This window comes from Glycine soja, chromosome 15, assembly GCF_004193775.1.
Source record: "Glycine soja cultivar W05 chromosome 15, ASM419377v2, whole genome shotgun sequence".
NCBI lineage: Eukaryota > Viridiplantae > Streptophyta > Magnoliopsida > Fabales > Fabaceae > Glycine > Glycine soja.
In genome coordinates, this window is record NC_041016.1 from 6,212,353 (window position 1) to 6,231,347 (window position 18,995).

At 32.4% G+C, this 18,995-nt stretch overlaps 2 protein-coding genes across 3 annotated transcripts; one reads left to right on the top strand and one right to left on the bottom strand.

Moving 5' to 3' along the window:
* Positions 1-1,203: 1,203 nt before the first annotated feature.
* LOC114387535 (phospholipase A1-II 1-like) lies at positions 1,204-3,611 on the bottom strand. The gene is made up of 2 exons (XM_028347731.1): positions 2,728-3,611; positions 1,204-2,042 (listed from the first exon to the last, which is right to left on the bottom strand). Exons 1-2 carry the CDS (start codon positions 3,397-3,399, stop codon positions 1,437-1,439), a joined length of 1,278 nt encoding a protein of 425 aa, XP_028203532.1. The 5' UTR covers positions 3,400-3,611; the 3' UTR covers positions 1,204-1,436.
* Positions 3,612-14,114: 10,503 nt separating this feature from the next.
* On the top strand, positions 14,115-18,385 carry LOC114386827 (protein CHUP1, chloroplastic-like). 2 transcript variants are annotated; one of them, XM_028346882.1, is made up of 7 exons: positions 14,115-14,917; positions 14,948-15,445; positions 15,833-15,964; positions 16,182-16,363; positions 16,495-16,606; positions 17,568-17,705; positions 17,821-18,385. In XM_028346882.1, the coding sequence occupies exons 1-7, from the start codon at positions 14,324-14,326 to the stop codon at positions 17,944-17,946; spliced, it is 1,782 nt and encodes a 593-aa protein (XP_028202683.1). In that variant the 5' UTR covers positions 14,115-14,323; the 3' UTR covers positions 17,947-18,385. The 2 variants fall into 2 exon arrangements, with proteins under 2 accessions (XP_028202683.1, XP_028202682.1); XM_028346881.1 differs by having other exon boundaries at positions 14,115-15,445.
* Positions 18,386-18,995: the final 610 nt, after the last annotated feature.

The window sequence follows — 18,995 nt, forward strand, 5'->3', positions numbered from 1 at the left end:
TTGTATATCTTACTCTTCAATTTTCATAATTTCATAAATTTACCGACAATTTGCCTCCGTCGTCGACGATGTCGCAATGTGTTTGGTAGAATCAATTTTCGGCGGCGCACCACCTCCAAAATCTACCACCCATCAACACAAATGACCCCATCCTTATCGTTCACCCCTATACGCAACCTGACCATTGTAAGCACACTAACAATGTCTTTGGCAAGCTCTCCGACTCCAACAACAAGAGCTCTCCTCATCTTCTTCTTTTTTTTCCCTCTCCTTCTCCAACTAAACAAATCACACCAAGAATAAAAACAAATTACAATTTGAAGATGGAAAAAATCAATAAATATACAGAAAATTTCTTATACAAGAAATCTTCATATCCAAGTTAATCATCAAGTGTTATCATCACATATATGGTGTTCAACCTTATTAAATTTATGTGATTTGAGATTTCACCTTATATTTGTACTTCACCACAAAGATTAGGTTGATGTTAACTTTTTTTTTTCTTCACTTAAATTAAGACTTAATGTTTGCCCAGCCAAGATTAAATATAAAAGTATTTTTAAAAAAATATTTAGCATGGGACATAGGCAACACAAACATTTTTTTTATTTTCCTATTCAAATTAAAAAATTTCTTAAAAATTTCCTTCAAACTATTTTTTTTTTAAAAAATCTTATCACTATAATACTTTTAAATCATTTTACAACATTTTCTTAATATTTTATAGAGAATTAAATAAAAGAATATATTTATTATTTTAAGTAACATATTTTATATATTAAAATGTAGTATATGACTTTTAAGGTAAGAGCTACATGATTTTCATATTCTTATTTTTGTCTTCTAAAGCAAAAATTTTAATTTAATAAGTTTTTTTAAAGAGTAGCGTATAAATTTTAAATTAATTAGAATTCTTAAAGTTAATAGCTTTTTTTATAATAAAAAAGGTTTTCTAACAAAACACTTCTAGTATGACTTATTTTATTTTTTAAAATAAAATTACTAATTTATAAATTACATAATTTTCTCAACAAACACATACTATGTTGTTGAAAGATGTACTATTCAACACCCAAAAAGAGGAAAAAAATATTAAAAAATATTAGTATGATATAATTTATAATGTGATAGGAAGAAATAAATAAAAGAGAAATGAAAGGTGTTGATTAAGTATTTAAATGGAAGTGGGGGAACGATTCATTGACTGGGATAATCTGTATTTGATTTTTTATTGTGTAAAATTATTTTTAGTCAACAACAACAAATAATTGGAAGCGAAATTGGTTTCTCATCCAATGAGTCGAGAAATCTCGGACGTCTATTGATACTTTAAAAAAAATGAAAGATAACTTATAAATTATTACTGACAACAACCTCAAATGTGAAAGTGCAAACCGAAATTAAGACATTCTCTAGTCTCAATAAATTAAGGATCAAAAGTCATCATCTTCATGATCCATCAGCTTCCACGAACCATCATTTTGTTGAACCATACCCTTATTCTTTTCAGTCCTCCATGACACTGGCACAAGGAATTCATCTTTTAGAGCATCCAAGGTCTTATTCACAAGTGCAATATCGCGATGAACCTCTAATTTGAACCCTCCTTTGCTCCTTTGTGTTCCTGCCACTCCATGCAAATAAGCCTCCAAATTATGCCAACTAGATGGATTCCCAGGACTCTTCAAGTACATCGATTTTCGGGTATCGATCTTCAACTCCTCACCCACATCCGAATACCCAACAAGAGGGTAGTTTGGAACAATATCTAACTCGTTTCGGATGCGTATGGTTGTCAAATCTTTGTAGCCAGAAAAAACCTTCTGAAAGTTTATGTCACCAACTCTTGGGCTGGCAAACACAATGGCAGTAACTGGAGAAGCCTTGAGAGATGGATCACTTGGCTTGTTGTACCCATTTGTAACAATGTCCACTGCATTAAGGGTTGCAATTGCAGCACCTAAACTGTGACCGGTTATTGTTATGCTTATTTCTTCATTCTTATATAGCTCCACCAGTCTTCTCACCTCACTTAGGACCTGCACTTAATATTAATAAATAAATCAACATCAAGAAAACAATGTTTTTCTATCATTTAATTTAGAGCAGAAATATTCATTTATTTTCATCAACTTAATATAATTCACTTGCTTTTGTTTAGTATCAAATATCGATATCACTAAATTTTCTCTCTCTTTGAATAGCAAAAATAATCATTAGTTCTTACTTTTTTCGCATATTTGTTAGTTTTTTTAGTTAAAAGAACAAGAAAGAAGACATATGAAAAGGATAGGCGATCTGATTTCAACAACCGAATGTCACTTCATAAGTTTCATTATTTGAATATTAAAACATTAAATCAATATCTCTATGCAATGTTTTGCAATAAAAAAAATTATCTGTATATGCAATATCCTATCGAAATTTGTCTACCTCTCAGTGCTCTCAGTGCTCTCACCTTAAAGAAAAATAAATAAATACATATCACATAAAAATAGACTAGAATCATAGATACGCACCACCGATTCAAAACTACCTAGTATTTTTTTTCTAGAAGTTACGTTCCAAATTCAGTTGTATAAATTATGTTCTTTCAATTGGATTCAAGAAGCAATTTCCTTTATATCATTGCTTCCTATCAACTGGAATTACATAATTTCCTCAAGAATCAACGAGAAATTTTCCCTGAGAATTAAAAAGAAATAAGTCCATGTATACACATACCTGGGTTCTAGCACTGGTTTTATTAAAGGGAGAACGAGGGTCCTCAGAGGTGTAAATGGAGTACCAGCCCTGGTGCACTTTAGGATCTGTGTTCTTACCAAACACTTTAGGAGCAGGAACCAACAGAAACTGAAGATCATTAACCCACTCCAATGTCTGCACCGTGCCTCTCCACGCAATCACAATGTCCCTTCTACCCAACGCAGCTTTCCCTTCATCTGTGGCCACCGCAACATACCCTATCCAATTCGATTCCCTGCTCCAAGCCTCCCTAGAAAACGACTTTATGATGAACGCATCAGGGACGTCAATTTCCGAAGTTGCATACAGAAACTTTGTCACGGAATACGTGAAGGGGTTGCCATTCACCAAACCAACTTTGGAGAAGAAACTCTTTTTGGCGTATCTGCTGCTTCCAGCGTACTTTGATGCTTTCTCCGTGTTGAAAGCATCGTATGCCGCTTGAGCCATTTCGCCGTAGTGAATGATGTAGCGGCGAAGATCAATGTCCAGAGGGTCTATCAGACCCTTCCAATGATCTTGCCCACTGAGTTGTCGCCATTTTTTCGCTATGCTGCTATTCATGATCTTCTTTTCCATACCAACCCACCTTTTGATCAAAGCTGCTACCGCGTGTTTTATATATGGAACCAGAGACAACTTCATCTTCATATATTTATTCCTAAATATATAATTAATTAAATGCCTGTTTAGCTTTGGAAGATAGGGTGAATATGAAAGCCACTACTAGGCTTAGTTGTTGTAAGTTCTAATCAATCATATACAGCACATGGGAGAGTCTATGTGGTCAGGGTTCCAACTCCAAGCATACAAAGAAAAATTTGTGTTGAGAGATCAATTTCTCTGACAACAGATGCTAAGCTTCTCGGAGAACATGAGTTTAGTTTTCACATCATGTATAATTAAAAAGGAGTGAGGGATTTTAAATGTGATTAAATTTAAATTAAAAATTAGTTTATACTTAATTTAAATTTAAAGAGCTGAAGCTTGTAAAAATATATTGAGAATTCAAATAAATTTGAGTATTTTGATAAATTAGGCTTTGATTTAGAGATGAAATATCTAAGTTTACTTAAAAAAAATCAATCATATATAATATAAAAATATTAATATACAAGTATGAAGTGTATAACATAAGGTTCGAATTAAATGGATACAGGATATATACGTTTACTATTTACATGAATTATAGTATTCAATCATTTTATTTTATTTTTCTAACCGACTTTTAAAATAAAATTTTAAAAAATCTCGCTTAATTTTTGCTTGAGTTATTAATTAATATTTAGTTAAAGTAATATAGAATGAAATCCAAAAAATATGGACACAATATTTGGATCATGTTTAAATATTGCCCATCCAGATGGCGTTCAGCCGCGTGTTGTATAAATAATTAAAGGGCCTCTCGTATAATTAAAATAGCGATGTAATAAAAAAAAAAAATCAGTGGTCCAATACAATGATAATAATGTTGTGATTATTGTATATGAGCTAATTATATGTGTATAGATACTTCTAAATTCTATAGTTAAATATTATTAATTTTCCTGCAAACCATGGCATATATAATTATTGAGAAATGGTATGGCAGGATGTTTAAAAAAACTGGTTCAGGTTCAATTAGATTGTAATTGAACTTCAATTAAATTGATTTTTTTTTTACAAATTAGTTGAAGAAAAAATGAGTATATTATTTTATAAAATTAATTCAGTTAATTGGTTTTTATTTAAATATTTTTTATTTGAAAAAAATTAGTTAAAAAATAATTTGAAACTAATTTAATTCTTAGAATTAATTTAAAACTGATTAAAAATTAACTTAATTTTCTTTAAAATCAGGTTAATTTTAAAATAATTTTAAAATTAATTTGAGTATTTTAATATAAAACTGAATCGATTAAAATAATTCAAAATCAATTCAGTTGAATTTTTTTTTATCGAATTAATTTTTATCCCCTTACTTTTAAGCAAGTAAGCAACATCACGTTATCTTATGGCTTATATCCAGACGAATTGAATATTGAAGGTTTTCAAGGCACTAGTCTTTACCAAGAAGACAATAATTATAATTATAATAATAATAATAATAATAATAATAAGTACTAACATAAGAGTACTCCAAATTTTAAGTTTCCTAACTTTATTTCGCAATTTCAAGGCCGCAAGCAAAGGTTTCACCCCTTTAAAGGCGATCTAAGTACGTGGAGGAATGGCTGTGAAGTCGTGTTATGTACTTTGTATCTCCTGCCCTTACAAACTTGCCTTCAAAGACCATTTGTCTGTTGCAGGGTAAAAACTAAATAGGCTTGGTCCCACAGAAACTTTCGTGTGTGCAAACAATGATCTTTTTCAACATTTGAATTATTGTGCAGCAAAAAAGGTATAAGCTTGCAATATGTTTTCATTATCAATTAAATTAATTTTCAAAATTGAGATTCTCAATCAGCAATAAGCTTTTTTTTTAATATATATATATATATATATATATGAAAAATATATTTGGCTTTTATTAAGTTTCTTTAAAAATAATAGTTTTACACTTTACAACAATTGCCTAAAAAAGAATTTAGCATTGTTTAACATATGTCGCGTACCTTGGAAATTAAATTAGAGATATAAATTGGCCTAGCCAAGATCAAGATTTAATTATAATCCCGTCTGTTCTTGGAAACTTTTGTCCTAAGGTAGATTCTTAGCCTTCTATGTTACAAACAGTGTTTAACACATGCCGCAAGCAGAGAGTTATAAAGATGCTGGCAAGTTGAAGAAGGCAGGTATTTGCAACTCATTGGTTAGATGCTTTGGGTAACTTGTCAAAACAAATGAAGCTTAAAGTGGTAAAGTTAAGCTAAATCTAGAAAAAGAAAAAAGAGTCGCACGCCTCTAGCAGGGATTTCATGTCTGTAGGAGACGTTTGGAACCGCCTACGATATATTCATTGTAGGAATATATTCTTAAAGAGTTAAAGGTGTAAATATGAGTAAATTTGGTTTAAGAATGTGTTTAGTAAGATATTTTAATTAATTTATAATTTATTTTATTAACTTGTAACAATGTTTAACTTATATAACATTTCTTCCCAACACTAGTTAATTAAAATAGTATTTAAATTTATAACTTCTGACTTATTACAACTTTTTCACTTTATCCTTAATATTTTGATAAAATTCATCTTTTATCCTATCTTAATATTAAAATAAAAAATCTTTCATTTTCAAGTTTATAATGTCTTTATCCCTCTTCAACTCAAACAATCGTGTTCTTGTTTAATCTTTTTTTTTTTTGAATTAGAGATCACAAGTGTTTTTAAATCCATCGAATTAGAGATTAATTGTGTTCATGATATGTAATTGTTATTGATAAAAAAAATACACAAAAGAAAATTAAACACAAGATTTTCGCTAATTAGATGGTCTCTCTTCGTATGAACTTAATGAGATTTTACCTCACTGCAACAATTCTATGGATTAATGACCCGTTTAATCTAAATTGATATTTAAGTTTTTTATTCCCTCTTTTTTAAATTTTATTTTTCATTTATATTTTCTTCTTTGTGTCACTGTATATATGTTGTGAGTTTTAATTCATAGATCAATTTCACATGTTGATATTTTATGTTTCTTACTCCAACAATGATGCATACATAAATTACTCTTTACCTTTAAAAAGTTAGAATATGATTAGCTAGGGTGTTATTCAATCAAGGCAAAGCTAATTGAAAAAGAAATGTTATTGTATTAATAAAAATAATAATAGTGCATGTTCTTTGTTCAAAAAAAGAAGAAGAAAGTATGGTGGGCATTATTTATTTTAATTACATTTTTATAGTAGTATTTATTTTAATTATTTATTGATTTGTAAACAAAAATGATAAGAGTACTTTAAAATAAATTAATAACTCAAAACTATATATAATTACTTAATTTTATTAATTTGTCAACTAGGTAGTCAAAAATTAATTTTGTTAAGTATTTTAATTTAATAAACTAATTTAGCAAGTTTCAACAAGAAACTAACTTTGCAGCTTTGAATGAAATTTTAAACTAATTTTGCCAAGCATAATCCAATGCTCTGAAAAACTTAAACTTTTATTGGTTTTCATTCTCATAAATTTTATTTTTAAAAAAATAATTTCCATCATTACTTAATAGCTTGAGGCATAATATGTATATAATCATCAGTCGCCAACAAGCATTCTAATATAGCATACCATGTGACATATGCCTGACTAAATGGATATTCACAAAGACAAATCCACTTTTCGAATAAGAAATTAATTTGGATTGGAAAGTTGATCTATAAAAATGGTTTGAGGTGATTTGTTTAATTAAAGAAAAAAAAAAAACTAACTAACTATATATGCAGGGCCAAATCAATTTTCGGAAGACTTTATGCTGAAAGACAACGATAGCGAAGTGGTTCTGGTAGAAGGGGTGGTGGGTGATGGTGAAAAGAATCGTGGGGTTTTGGGTCTTGATGGATCAGAAGATGAGGCTAACTATGATATCTGTATGGGATTATTGCCATAATTGCTCGTTCTGTTTCACTCGTTGCCATTGCTTCAACCTCGTAATAATAACAAGTATGAACCTAAATCAAAATAAGAAGGCCATGCAAGGCAAATTTGTTTCGGGTTGGTTCTGTTCTTTGTTTCAGGTTTAGACTCGTGTGAAGATGAGTTTGCTTACGTGTTTCGTTTTTTCTATTGTTCGATCGTGAATTGGCTGGTTGGACAACGGTTCGTGGTTGGTGGCTCTAGTTTACTTGGGTGAGTGGTAGAGCTATGGAGGAGTGAGTGGCACAGGAAAAAGGGGTGAGAAGATATATTTGTTTACTAAAAGCAACAAGATCATAATTTGGAATTAGGAATAAATTAAAAGGATATTTTGGGAAAAATATTATCAAAAAGGAAAAAGGATGTATATTTATTAAATATGGGAGGTATAATTATCTTCGGCCCTAATTTTTTAGGAGTTGTTATTCACACCCTATTTTTTTATTGCATCCCGCCCTTTTCTTTTTTTATAAAAATACTCTTTTTGTAAATCAGTACCTACTACCTAGAATGTATTTTTCTATTAAGGTGTGAGTACCAAACATTGCTAATTACATTATGATAATTAGTTTCTACAATAGAAAAATGTTAAATTAATTTGGAGGTCCTTAAACTTGAACTATTTGACAATTTTTAATCAAAATTTTGAACTTTTTCCTTTCAATTGGATCTCTAAATTGTATTTTTTTAATTAGGTTCCTAATGCAATGCAGGGAATTAATTTTAAAAACAAATATAAGTTTAGAGATCTAATTAAAAAATATATACAAGTTCAGAAGAGTCCCAGTTGAAATAAAAAAAATAATTAAGAACCTCATTAAAAATATTGTAAAAGTTTAAGGACCCATCGAGTGAAGGTAACAAAATGAAAGACCAAGATGGCACAGGACGACTTTAGAGATAAAGAAAAAGAGAGAGAAAATGAGAGAAGGGGAGCAAAAGAAGGGAATAATGGGGGCTGTGGTGGGAATGTTGTAGGGAGGGAAGGAGGGTGAAGGTGAAAGGAAGGTGTGAATAACAACTCCCTAATTTGTTACTAGGATGGATAAAACTATACCTTCCAGGCTTCTCATAACAAAAATTGGGTTGTTACTTCCTACATTTTCCAAGTGATTTCCTGCACCCTTTTTTGGAATGTTTTTTTTCAATCTTTTTGGATTGGTCATTTCAGAAACCAAAATCTGTGATCAATTACATTCCGGAAGCCAAAAAAATAAAAGGTGCAAGAAGCAACATGGAGTTGAAGGAAACAACAACCCAAACATTGACAGAGGCTTGGTATTTTGTTTCGGTCCATGACAGAAGCGTCCTGAAGTATTGAACTTCTCTCCAAATTCAACACTATGCATTAAAATTTTTTACTTGATTTATTCTTTTAGAGTGTTATTCAAATTAAATTTTATTTAAATTTTCAAATAATTAACTGAAGTGAAAAGCATTCAAATATAAAAATTACATAAAAGAATTAGTCTTTTCTTGAATAAATACAATAATAATTCTATCTCAATTTATTCGGACTACGTTCCCACTATGTCGAATCATTTTAATTACTAACACATTCAAGATATTTATTTTGATGTTATATTTTTATTTTTATTTTTGGTCTATAATGATAGCTAGTTTTGGTCCAGAAATTATTTTTATTTTATGCTAGAGGAAACTCTCTTATCCAACTCAAAATATAATTACTTCTCGAGGAGAATATCAATAATTTATATAAAAAATAGAAAATAAAAGCATACAATTTATAACAGGTAAAATAAGTAATTAAAAAGGGCCAAATGTAAAATATAGAGAGAACGAGTAACTAAAATATGTACCAAAAAAATAAGTTACTAAAATATGGAGAGAACGAATAAAACTTCAGCTCTGACAAGCGATACTAAAGAAAGTGGGTAAAAATTAAAACTTGACTTATAATCACCGTTAAACTTTATAATTAATATGTATAATTTATTCCTCAATTTTAAATGTTATATTTATTATTTTAATTTTATTTAGTTAAACTAAAATTATCATGATTGGTAATAGAAATATTTCTTATTAAACTTTTTTTTTATCACAAAACACTCGATTTAATAATTATTTATCAATGATAGCGCACACATACATCTTTTAGTTTAATTTTTTATTTAATCTTGACGTAAAAATAATCATGCAATGCACAAAAAATTCGCCAATTACTATAACATATGTTAAATTTTGTCTATATTACAACCCCCTCGCAAACTTTCAAGCATAATTACATGACAAATATTTACTCTCCGGACTCACTCTCTCAAGTCTCAAATATAACATACGATGATGATGATTTAACCGTTTCTCTTTAGTCTTTATCCGTGTTCTTTCCTTTTTAAACAATTCAAATTCCTTTGCTTCCTCCCGAAGGCATTCGATGTGATAAGATTTCTTTCTTTTGATCCTAACTCGATTCTGTTTTTTGGTCGGCAATAGTAAAATATCATTAAAGCACAAGGAGTGCTGAAAACAAAACAATAACAGCAACAGACATAGTGTTGCATCCCTAGACCGAGAGAACAACAAGGCTACTCGACTCCAAGCCAAAGACAAAAGAAATTGCATCATAATTTATACTAACAGATAGCCGCATAAACCAGGATGCAGTTCCTAATAGCCAAGACTCGAAACCATACAAATAAAAATACCATAACAGCAAGCAAGTACGAAAACCACTACAACCTGTAGGGATCAAAGAAAAATGCACTCGGGTTAATGAGCCTTCAACCAAGACCAGATTCAGAATAGGATCTTGTGCCACACCCTTTCTCGATCATACACATGCCCTTCCAAAATAATAGCATTTCGAACCAACCAAAGATTCCACACAATGGAGCACCACCCGACCATCCACTTGAATTTACCATGTAGCAACTCGTGAGAATGTTGCCTTAAATGTTCCTCTGCACATTGAGGAAGTGCAGAATTGAGTTTCCGCCCAATTCTAATTGAGCTAACAAAGCAATTTCGACTTTTAATTACATACTTTAACTTTCAAGCCCTTCAAACCTAATTAGCAAGAAAAGTCTTTAGGTTAGAAACAAAATTGGGTAACTATTGGTGTCACAGAAAACTCTATGAAGTCAAACATAAAACTCTATCAAGCAAATAAGTTAGTACAATCACGAGAAAAAACATTTTATGTCCTACTATATGTAGATAATCAATAAAGAGAGAGGAGAATCAAATCATTAAATGCACCATTTAATGCATGTCACCTACTTTTTAAATAATTCTGATAAAATATCTTTTTTTTCATTTTTAATTGTTGATTTCTCGGTAATTCACACACTCGGACACTTTACATGGTGATACTTCATCAATCAAAATCTTTTGTAGTTAATCTTTTTTTAGACCTCAACAACTAGTCCAACTGTTATCAAAATTATTGACTGTTCTCACAAATTAACACAACACTTTTTAGTGTACTTTGTTCTCATTCGCATAATTTTTAAGAAACTTTCCAGAATATCATTCATCCAATTAATTCCTTTAAGTCATCTTTAACTATACAATTTCAACCTTGCATAACCTTGGATCTTTCTCATTCTAGTATGATTTGATGCTTGGGCTTGTGCTATAGACATAAAAACTTCTTTCCAATGTTTTCGGATATAACCCATTAAGGTTTTCCTGTTCATTGTACATTAATGAACATAAACCCCTGTGATTCCTTTATCCACACTCCAAGTTTTGTGCCAAAGGTTACTTTTTTACACTCATATACTGTGCAACTCATTTTTTACACATCTTTTTATGAGATATGAAGTTTTTTAGTTGATTTCTTTCTCTTTCTCTTTACTCTTCACCAAATTATACGAAGAATAAGAAACATCAAAGCATTGAACTAATTATATGCTAAAAAATCTTTTTCGTAATTATAAATATTGAAAAGTTCAAAATCCGTTCCTACAAAATTTTTGATATGTTTTTTGTCTTCATAAAATTGAAATGTATTATTTTTTTTGCCCAAAGGCAAGCTTGGATAATTCATCCTACATGACATTTTTTAAAACTTAAATTATAGACTAAAATATATTTTTCATCCCTATAAATATTGAAATATTCAAAATCAGTCCTTGTAAAATTTTGAGTTTTTTTTATCCTAAAAAAATTGAAATATGTTGCTTTTTGGCTCGAACGTAGGTTTGGGTAAAAATGAACCACATGTCACTCTTTCATTGGTTTCATTGGTGACTATGGGAGCATGTGATTTCTAAGGATTAAAAATCATTGCAAAATGCAAAATAACAACCCCACAAATTTGTAAATTCCTCTTTCCTAACCTCTTTCTTCCTAACTTTCTTTATCTTCTATGTCCACCAAGCTAATCTGAGAGAAAGGTGAATTCATAAGCCAGGTTATTGAGTTTGTTAGCAACATTTGATTTCGATAGAACATTGGAATTTATGTTCATAACATTGAGTTTAAGAGTGAAGGTGTTAGATTTTGAGAAAGAAGGAGAATTCAAAGAAGAAAAAGAATATGACAGGATTAATAAGGTAATGTTGGTCATTACAGTTGAACAAAATATTTAAAAAAGAAAAAGAAAAAGAAATTTTTTATTTAAATTTAAAAAAGATGAAGAAAGTTAGGAAAGAAGGAGATTAGGAAAAAAAATTACAAAATTGTGACAGCTTTTTAATCCCATAAATCACTTGCTCCCATAATCATCAATGCAACCGATTTTAATGTCTAGAAAACGAAAAAAGACTTCAAATTTTACATTAATGGATGTCAAGTATTTCAATATTTATATAAATGAAAAATACATTTTAACAAATAATTTAAGTTTTAAAAAAATGCTACATAGGTTCAAATTCGTCAAAGCTTGGTTTTAGAAAAAAAACAATATATTTTAATTTTACAAAGACGAAAAACATATCAACAAATTTACGAGGATAAATTTCAAATTTTTATATATTTATAAGAATTAAAAAAAAACAATGTGAGCGATTGGGGATTACTCATTTGTCCTTTGCAGATGATGTTCTTCTTTTTTGTAGAGGTGATGAGAAGTCTATATAGATGATTCTAGAGGCCTTCAGTTTCTTTTCTAAGTCTACAGGATTACAGATTAATCCAGCAAAGTTTAAGGTGTTTTGTGGTGGCTTGAATTGTGACAGCATACAAGTTATAAAGAATATCACAGGGTTTGAAGAGAGAACTTTGCCTGTCAGATATTTGGGGGTTCCTTTGTGGAGAAGATAATGGGGAGAATCAAACATTGGTCCTCTAAGCTGTTAAGCATTGCAGGTCGAATTCAGCTTGTGAGGAGTATTATCACTGCTATAGCTCAGTATTGGATGAGTGTTTTTCCAATGCCAAAAAAGGTTATTCAAAAAATTGATAGTATTTGTCGATTGTTTATTTGGTCTGGTAGTGTAGAGGTGAAGAGGAAGAGTCATGTGGCTTGGAAACAGGTTTGTAAACCTGCTAGATGTGGTGGACTAAATTTGATTAATCTTGAGTTGTGGAATTTAACAACTATGCTTAAATGTTTATGTAATATCTGTTCTAAGGAAGATAATCTTTGGGTAAAGTGGATCCATGCTTATTTCTTAAAGGGAAACAATGTCATAAGTGCAACTGTTAAAAGTAATAGCACATGGATACTAAAGAGTATTATGAAACAGAGGCCTTAAGTTAATAATGTGCAGCAGATTTGGATTGAAATGTTGCGTAAAAGGAAATTCTCGATGAAGCAAGTTTATATGGAATTGGTGGAGGATCATAACAGGGCTGATTGGTTTAGGTTGTTGAGATATAACATAGCTAGACTAAGAGCCAACGTCACTTTGTGGCTTGCTTGTCAGAACCGGTTGGCCACGAAAACTAGATTGAAAAACATGAATCTGATTCAATGTAGTTTGTGCAGTCTTTGTAAAGAACAAGATGGGGACTTGGATCACTTGATGTTTAGCTGTAGAGTCACAAAAGCTATTCGGTTGGAGGTCCTCAAATGGATGGATATTGATCACACACCTCAAATGTGGAGGGATGAAGTGAGATGGGTTATGCAATATACGAAAGGAAAAGGTTGGAAAAGGGGGATTCTGAAATTAGCCTTTTCAGGGGTTGTTTATGGCATATGGATCTATAGAAATAAAGTTGTTTTTGAAAATGATAGTGTAAACATGAGTATAGCTCAAAGTATCATTGATACAATAGTGCATAGAGGGTGACATTATTCCAAGTATAGGGCTCATATAACAACAATGTTATTATAAGTTTATTTTGTCTTTTTGTCGATTTAGTGAGCTGGATCGTTTTGCAATCGCGTTGTACTTCATTGAATTTTTTAGATATATACATACTTTGTTATTTAAAAAAAAAAACATCTTTTTATGAGATATGAAGTTTTTTAGTTAACTTTTTCTCTTTTACTTTATTCGTCAACAAATTATAGGAAGAATAAGAAACATCAAAGCATTAAACATAAGTATAAATGTTTAGACTTACATATGTTAAGCTATTGTTTGAAAGATAGACACAAACAAAACAAACCTTTCCTCTGAACAGTGATAAGACGTAATCTTTAAATTTTAATATTTGTTAGTATAAATTAAAATATTGAAAAGTTCTAATTCATCTCATAACTTAACATTATCTTAATTGTGTGTAAAAAATAAATTATTATAAACATGCAATTAAAATGTTACTTTTATGTACTTTTATACTCTAGATAAAAAATAAACCGTTTATTAACTCAATAGTAATAAACAAATAAAAAGACAGAGAGTTATTTATTTATTTTAAGCCAAAAAGTTATCCGAAGTGAAAATGGGTCCGAGAAGAGAATGAAGTCTGTTCATCGTAATTTGTGCCCTCTATAGCACGAATCTCTTCTTTCTCTCCCTCCCTCAACCTTCACACTCCGAGACAGACACTGAGACAGCGACATCTTTTGTTAGTGTTAGGTTTCACTTCCTATGACATTGCAAACCAGACAACCCTGATCCTAATCCTAATCCCACCATCCTCTATTCCCATTTGACCGCAATGGTAGCTGGCAAGGTCAAGCTCTCAATGGGCTTCCCCAAGTCCCTGGCGCCCCCTACTCCTCCGCATTCCACCCCCGGCAACTCCTCCTTCACGCGCTCTTTCGGCGCATACTTCTCACGCTCCTCCGCTCAGGTTCAGCCCCGCCCCTCCGACATCCTCGACCTCCTCCGCCTCGTGGAGGACCTTCGCGACAGAGAGTCTCGCCTCAAAACAGAGCTTCTTGAACACAAGCTCCTCAAGGAAACCGTGACCATCGTCCCCCTTCTCGAGAACCAGATTTCCGCAAGTGACGCGCAGCTTGAAATCAATGCCAAGAAAATGGAACAAGTGGAGGCAGAGAATGAGAAACTGAGGAACGAGCTCGAAGAACTAAAGCTCCGAATGGAAGAAGAGAAAACAGAGAACATGAGAAAAACTAAGGCGTTGGAGGATGAGATAGCGGAGCTCAATAAAACGGCGTCGGATCCCGTTTGCAAGGCGTTGGTAAACGACGAGGATTCTTCGCTTGAATGCAAGTCGTTTGAAAACGACGAGCATTTGCAAACGCCTTTGGAGGTGCCAGCGAGGCCAAATTTTATCAAGAGTTTGAAAAAAACGGCGTTGGATCATACAAGTGTGAACCACAAGCAGCTTGTTGTTGTTGTTGCGGATTTTAAACCAGAGGTGGCGGAAAGTGAAAGACCGCGTCGTGACTCGGAGGAACTCGCTGATTCTGCCGAGTCGAGTTTAACCAGGTCACGTGCGCCTCGTGTTCCCAAACCGCCGCCGAGACGGTCGTTGTCTTCTTCGACTCTGCTTTCTTCTAAGAATGGCAATTTCAAAATGGAGCAAGTGATTTCGCAACCTCCGAGGGTGGCGCCGCCCCCGCCTCCTCCTCCTCCCCGGGCTGCGTCTAAGTCTGCTCCGCCTCCTCCGCCACCGCCGCTTAAGGGGAGTAGGCAGGTTACGGCGAAGGTGAGGAAGATACCGGAAGTGGTGGAGTTCTACCACTCGTTAATGAGGAGGGAATCGCAGTCCCGGCGGGAATCAGTCTCCGGCGATGTGGAAGTGCCGCCTACGACGGCGAATCCACGTGACATGATCGGCGAGATTGAGAACCGTTCATCTCACCTGCTCGCAGTAAGTGTGTGTCCTGATTTTGCTGATTTTGCGGTTTTGCCACTGGTGTCAGTGCCAAATGCAAAGTACTTACTAGCATGCTTTAATTTGAAATGGATTTTTTTTTTTTGCACATAAGACAGTGGTTAAATTCGAATTTTGATGCCCAAGACTTTGACAATGCACCAAAGAAGATAGTCACTTTATGGAATCACTTTTTTAATTATCGAACTAGAAAAGGAAAAAGTAAACAACTTATTCCATTAACTGAAAATCAATTACTGTCGAACAATGTTATTAGTTTTAGGTAAGTGATTGGTGCCTAATTGCATTCAGTTTAGCATAAGCAAAAAGATGGTTTGTCCAGTTTCTTGCATTAACAACTAGATAATCTTTCATTGCTTTCAGATAAAAACAGATGTTGAAACACAAGGAGACTTTATCCGATGCTTAATCAAAGAAGTGGAGGGTGCTGCATTTACAGACATTGAAGACGTTGTTCTCTTTGTTAAATGGCTTGATGACGAGCTTTCTTATTTGGTACTTAATTTTTTATAATAATATTTCTGCACAATTTTCATGATTTTTTTTTTTTTTACTTTTTATATCTACATCTTTATAAAAATTGGCATAAGAATGTTAGGAGCAAATAGCATTAGATTAGTCCTTAAATTTATATTAGTGTCACTTATTCTATGTTTGCATTTAGATTAAGATATAAAAGATTTGCTTGCGATGGTTTTTGTTTTTGTTCTAGGTGGATGAACGAGCAGTGTTGAAACACTTCGATTGGCCAGAGCAGAAGGCCGATGCCCTGCGTGAGGCTGCATTCGGGTATTGTGATCTGAAGAAGCTAGAATCTGAGGCTTCTTCGTTTCGTGATGATCCTCGGCAGCCATGTGGTCCAGCCCTTAAGAAGATGCAGGTTCTCTTTGAAAAGTATGTGGATTCCTGACCCACATGCGAATATAATAACAACATGATTTGTAAAATGTTAAATTCAACATTCATTTGCACCACACAACTTCAGAGAACACTCTAATGTTGTGTTTTAAAATGGGTTATGGCAGATTAGAGCATGGGGTTTTCAACATCTCTAGAATGAGAGAATCAGCAACAAATAGATACAAAGTCTTCCACATACCTGTCCATTGGATGCTTGATAATGGTTTTGTGAGCCAGGTAATTTCCATGCATCAATTTGGAAGTTACATATGCTTAATTTTACCTATATCCAGTTTATATACTCTCAGCGATAGGCTAGCGCACAATCAATTGTCTTCAATGTCTCACTGACTGATGGCCAAAAGTTGTTTCAATTGATTTATATTGTGTTTGGATAACAACAAAAATCAATTCTACTTCTCAAAATCACAGTGATACCATGAAAAAGTAAAAAATAATTGATTATTTCTCATTATGAATCTATTCCAGACACACTATTAGACTATATTCCAAATGATTTATTTTGTGGGTTTCTAAAAGAATAGTCTCAGTCTTATTTGTTTAATAGCATTCGTTATTTCGTTTTAAATAAGCCTATTTATTTATAAATATCATTTCCTTAAATTTCATCATGTCGGAATGATACAACCCAAATACTAAAAAACATCTGCGTTGGTAAAGTTAACTACTCTATGTCGTGTCTAGTGTAATCAACAAGATGCAGTGCTGGTAGCAAAATGACAAAGCAATGGTTGGATTCTTAACTTGTTCCTCTGTGCGTATCTCTGCATGCGCAGTTGCGAACATGTGAACTCACAGATCTCTAAAATCCATCTGTTTGTCTGCGTAGTGTTTTAAAATTGAGTAAGAGAACGAGATTCTCTATTCTTGACCGTTAATATCTTTGTCGCACTCAAATGGCCACTAGGAAGGGTTATGGATAGTACATTGTACAATTAATATGCCTTAAATAATTAATAGAGTAACAAAAGGGCCATGTCTTTCTTACATTTTTTTTTTTTTTGAACTGCCCATGTCTTTCTTACATGCAAATAAAAAACACATAATGAGGCTTGGATAGCATGGTAGGTTGCTATTTTCAATTTCTAGCGCTACATAGTGAATAACCATAAGGTAAATTCTCAAATGTTGGTTAGCTCATTTCTATTTTTGTACCTGCAACTTTATGTTGTGACAGATGAAGCTGGCATCTGTGAAATTAGCCATGAAGTACATGCGGAGAGTCTCTGCTGAGCTTGAGACAGGTGGTGGTGGTGGTCCTGAAGAAGAGGAGATCGTTGTCCAAGGAGTTAGATTTGCATTTCGAGCACATCAGGTAAATCCTACATATATGTTCGAACAATAATACAAAACAGATGCCTGTTGTAATGCAGAGAGAGCATATAGGGGCCATTTTTTGATAATGAGTTGTTTGTTGATGTGTTTGGCAGTTTGCTGGGGGGTTTGATGTGGAGACAATGAGAGCATTCCAAGAATTGAGAGGTAAAGCGATGTCATGCAATCTTCAATGTCATAGCCAGCAACAGAAATTCTTTTGCAGGTCTGCAACCTGCTAGTCATGATGGAGCAAACTCAGCTTCAGAAAAAATAGTAGCACCAATTTTGCTGTATAGATAGTGACATTTTGCTTGTGAATAACAATAGGGCTATGTCTGGTTTGCTAGTGGGGAACTCCAAACTCAGTTTGGAAAGAAAAATGAGTTTGACATGTTTGATTTTTTCCCAAAAGTATATTGGAATACTTTTTCAAACTCAGTTTACAAATTTAAGTTTGATCCAAACTTAAGTTTACAAACTAAAATTCAAACATGCACTCGAATGACCCTCATCTTACCGGGTGCAATCATAATTCATCCATTCATTAAATTATTAATGAACGACTGGGAAAGGGAAACGAGACATGCACTCAACCAGAAACACCAATTGTTTCCTCTCGTTCACGTTGGTGTTGCTATTCCACCAAAACCACTTCCTTAATACTAGTGTCTTTTTATTTTTGGTGAATCCCAATACTAGTATTTTGTTTACATGATTCATTCATATCCATTGACTAAATTAATTGAGACGGTTGTTCTTTTACGGCGAATGGAAACTTCTATATAACCTTTCCCATTAATTCAACGTAATTATGAAACTGAACCTAGGAAATAAATTAGAAAAAAAAATAGTACAACAAAGATTCAATAAAATGGTGGAGTCATTTATCAAAGAAAGATAAATAAAAAGGCGGAGTTGCATATTGTCTATTAATCAGCACCAGCTGTTATACACTTTTCATAAGACTGATATGATTTTATTGATTAAAAAAGTCAAATTAGTACATAAAAGATAAAACACTGGTCATGTTAATCCCTTGAATGCTAAGAATTATATTTGTGGTCCTAAGTATGTAGATATTAGTCCTTAAAAATGTATATTCCATCAGTCAAATTAATTCTCAAAACTCAAGATATGAACATCAGTTTGATCAAAGAAATGCAAATTGAAGAATTTTAACAATATTTTTATTCATTTAAGAATGAATATAGTTTATGCTGTTTCTTTCAGGATAATTTATTCTTTTAAAATAAAATGAAACTTAAAAAGGAGTTACATAATACTATTA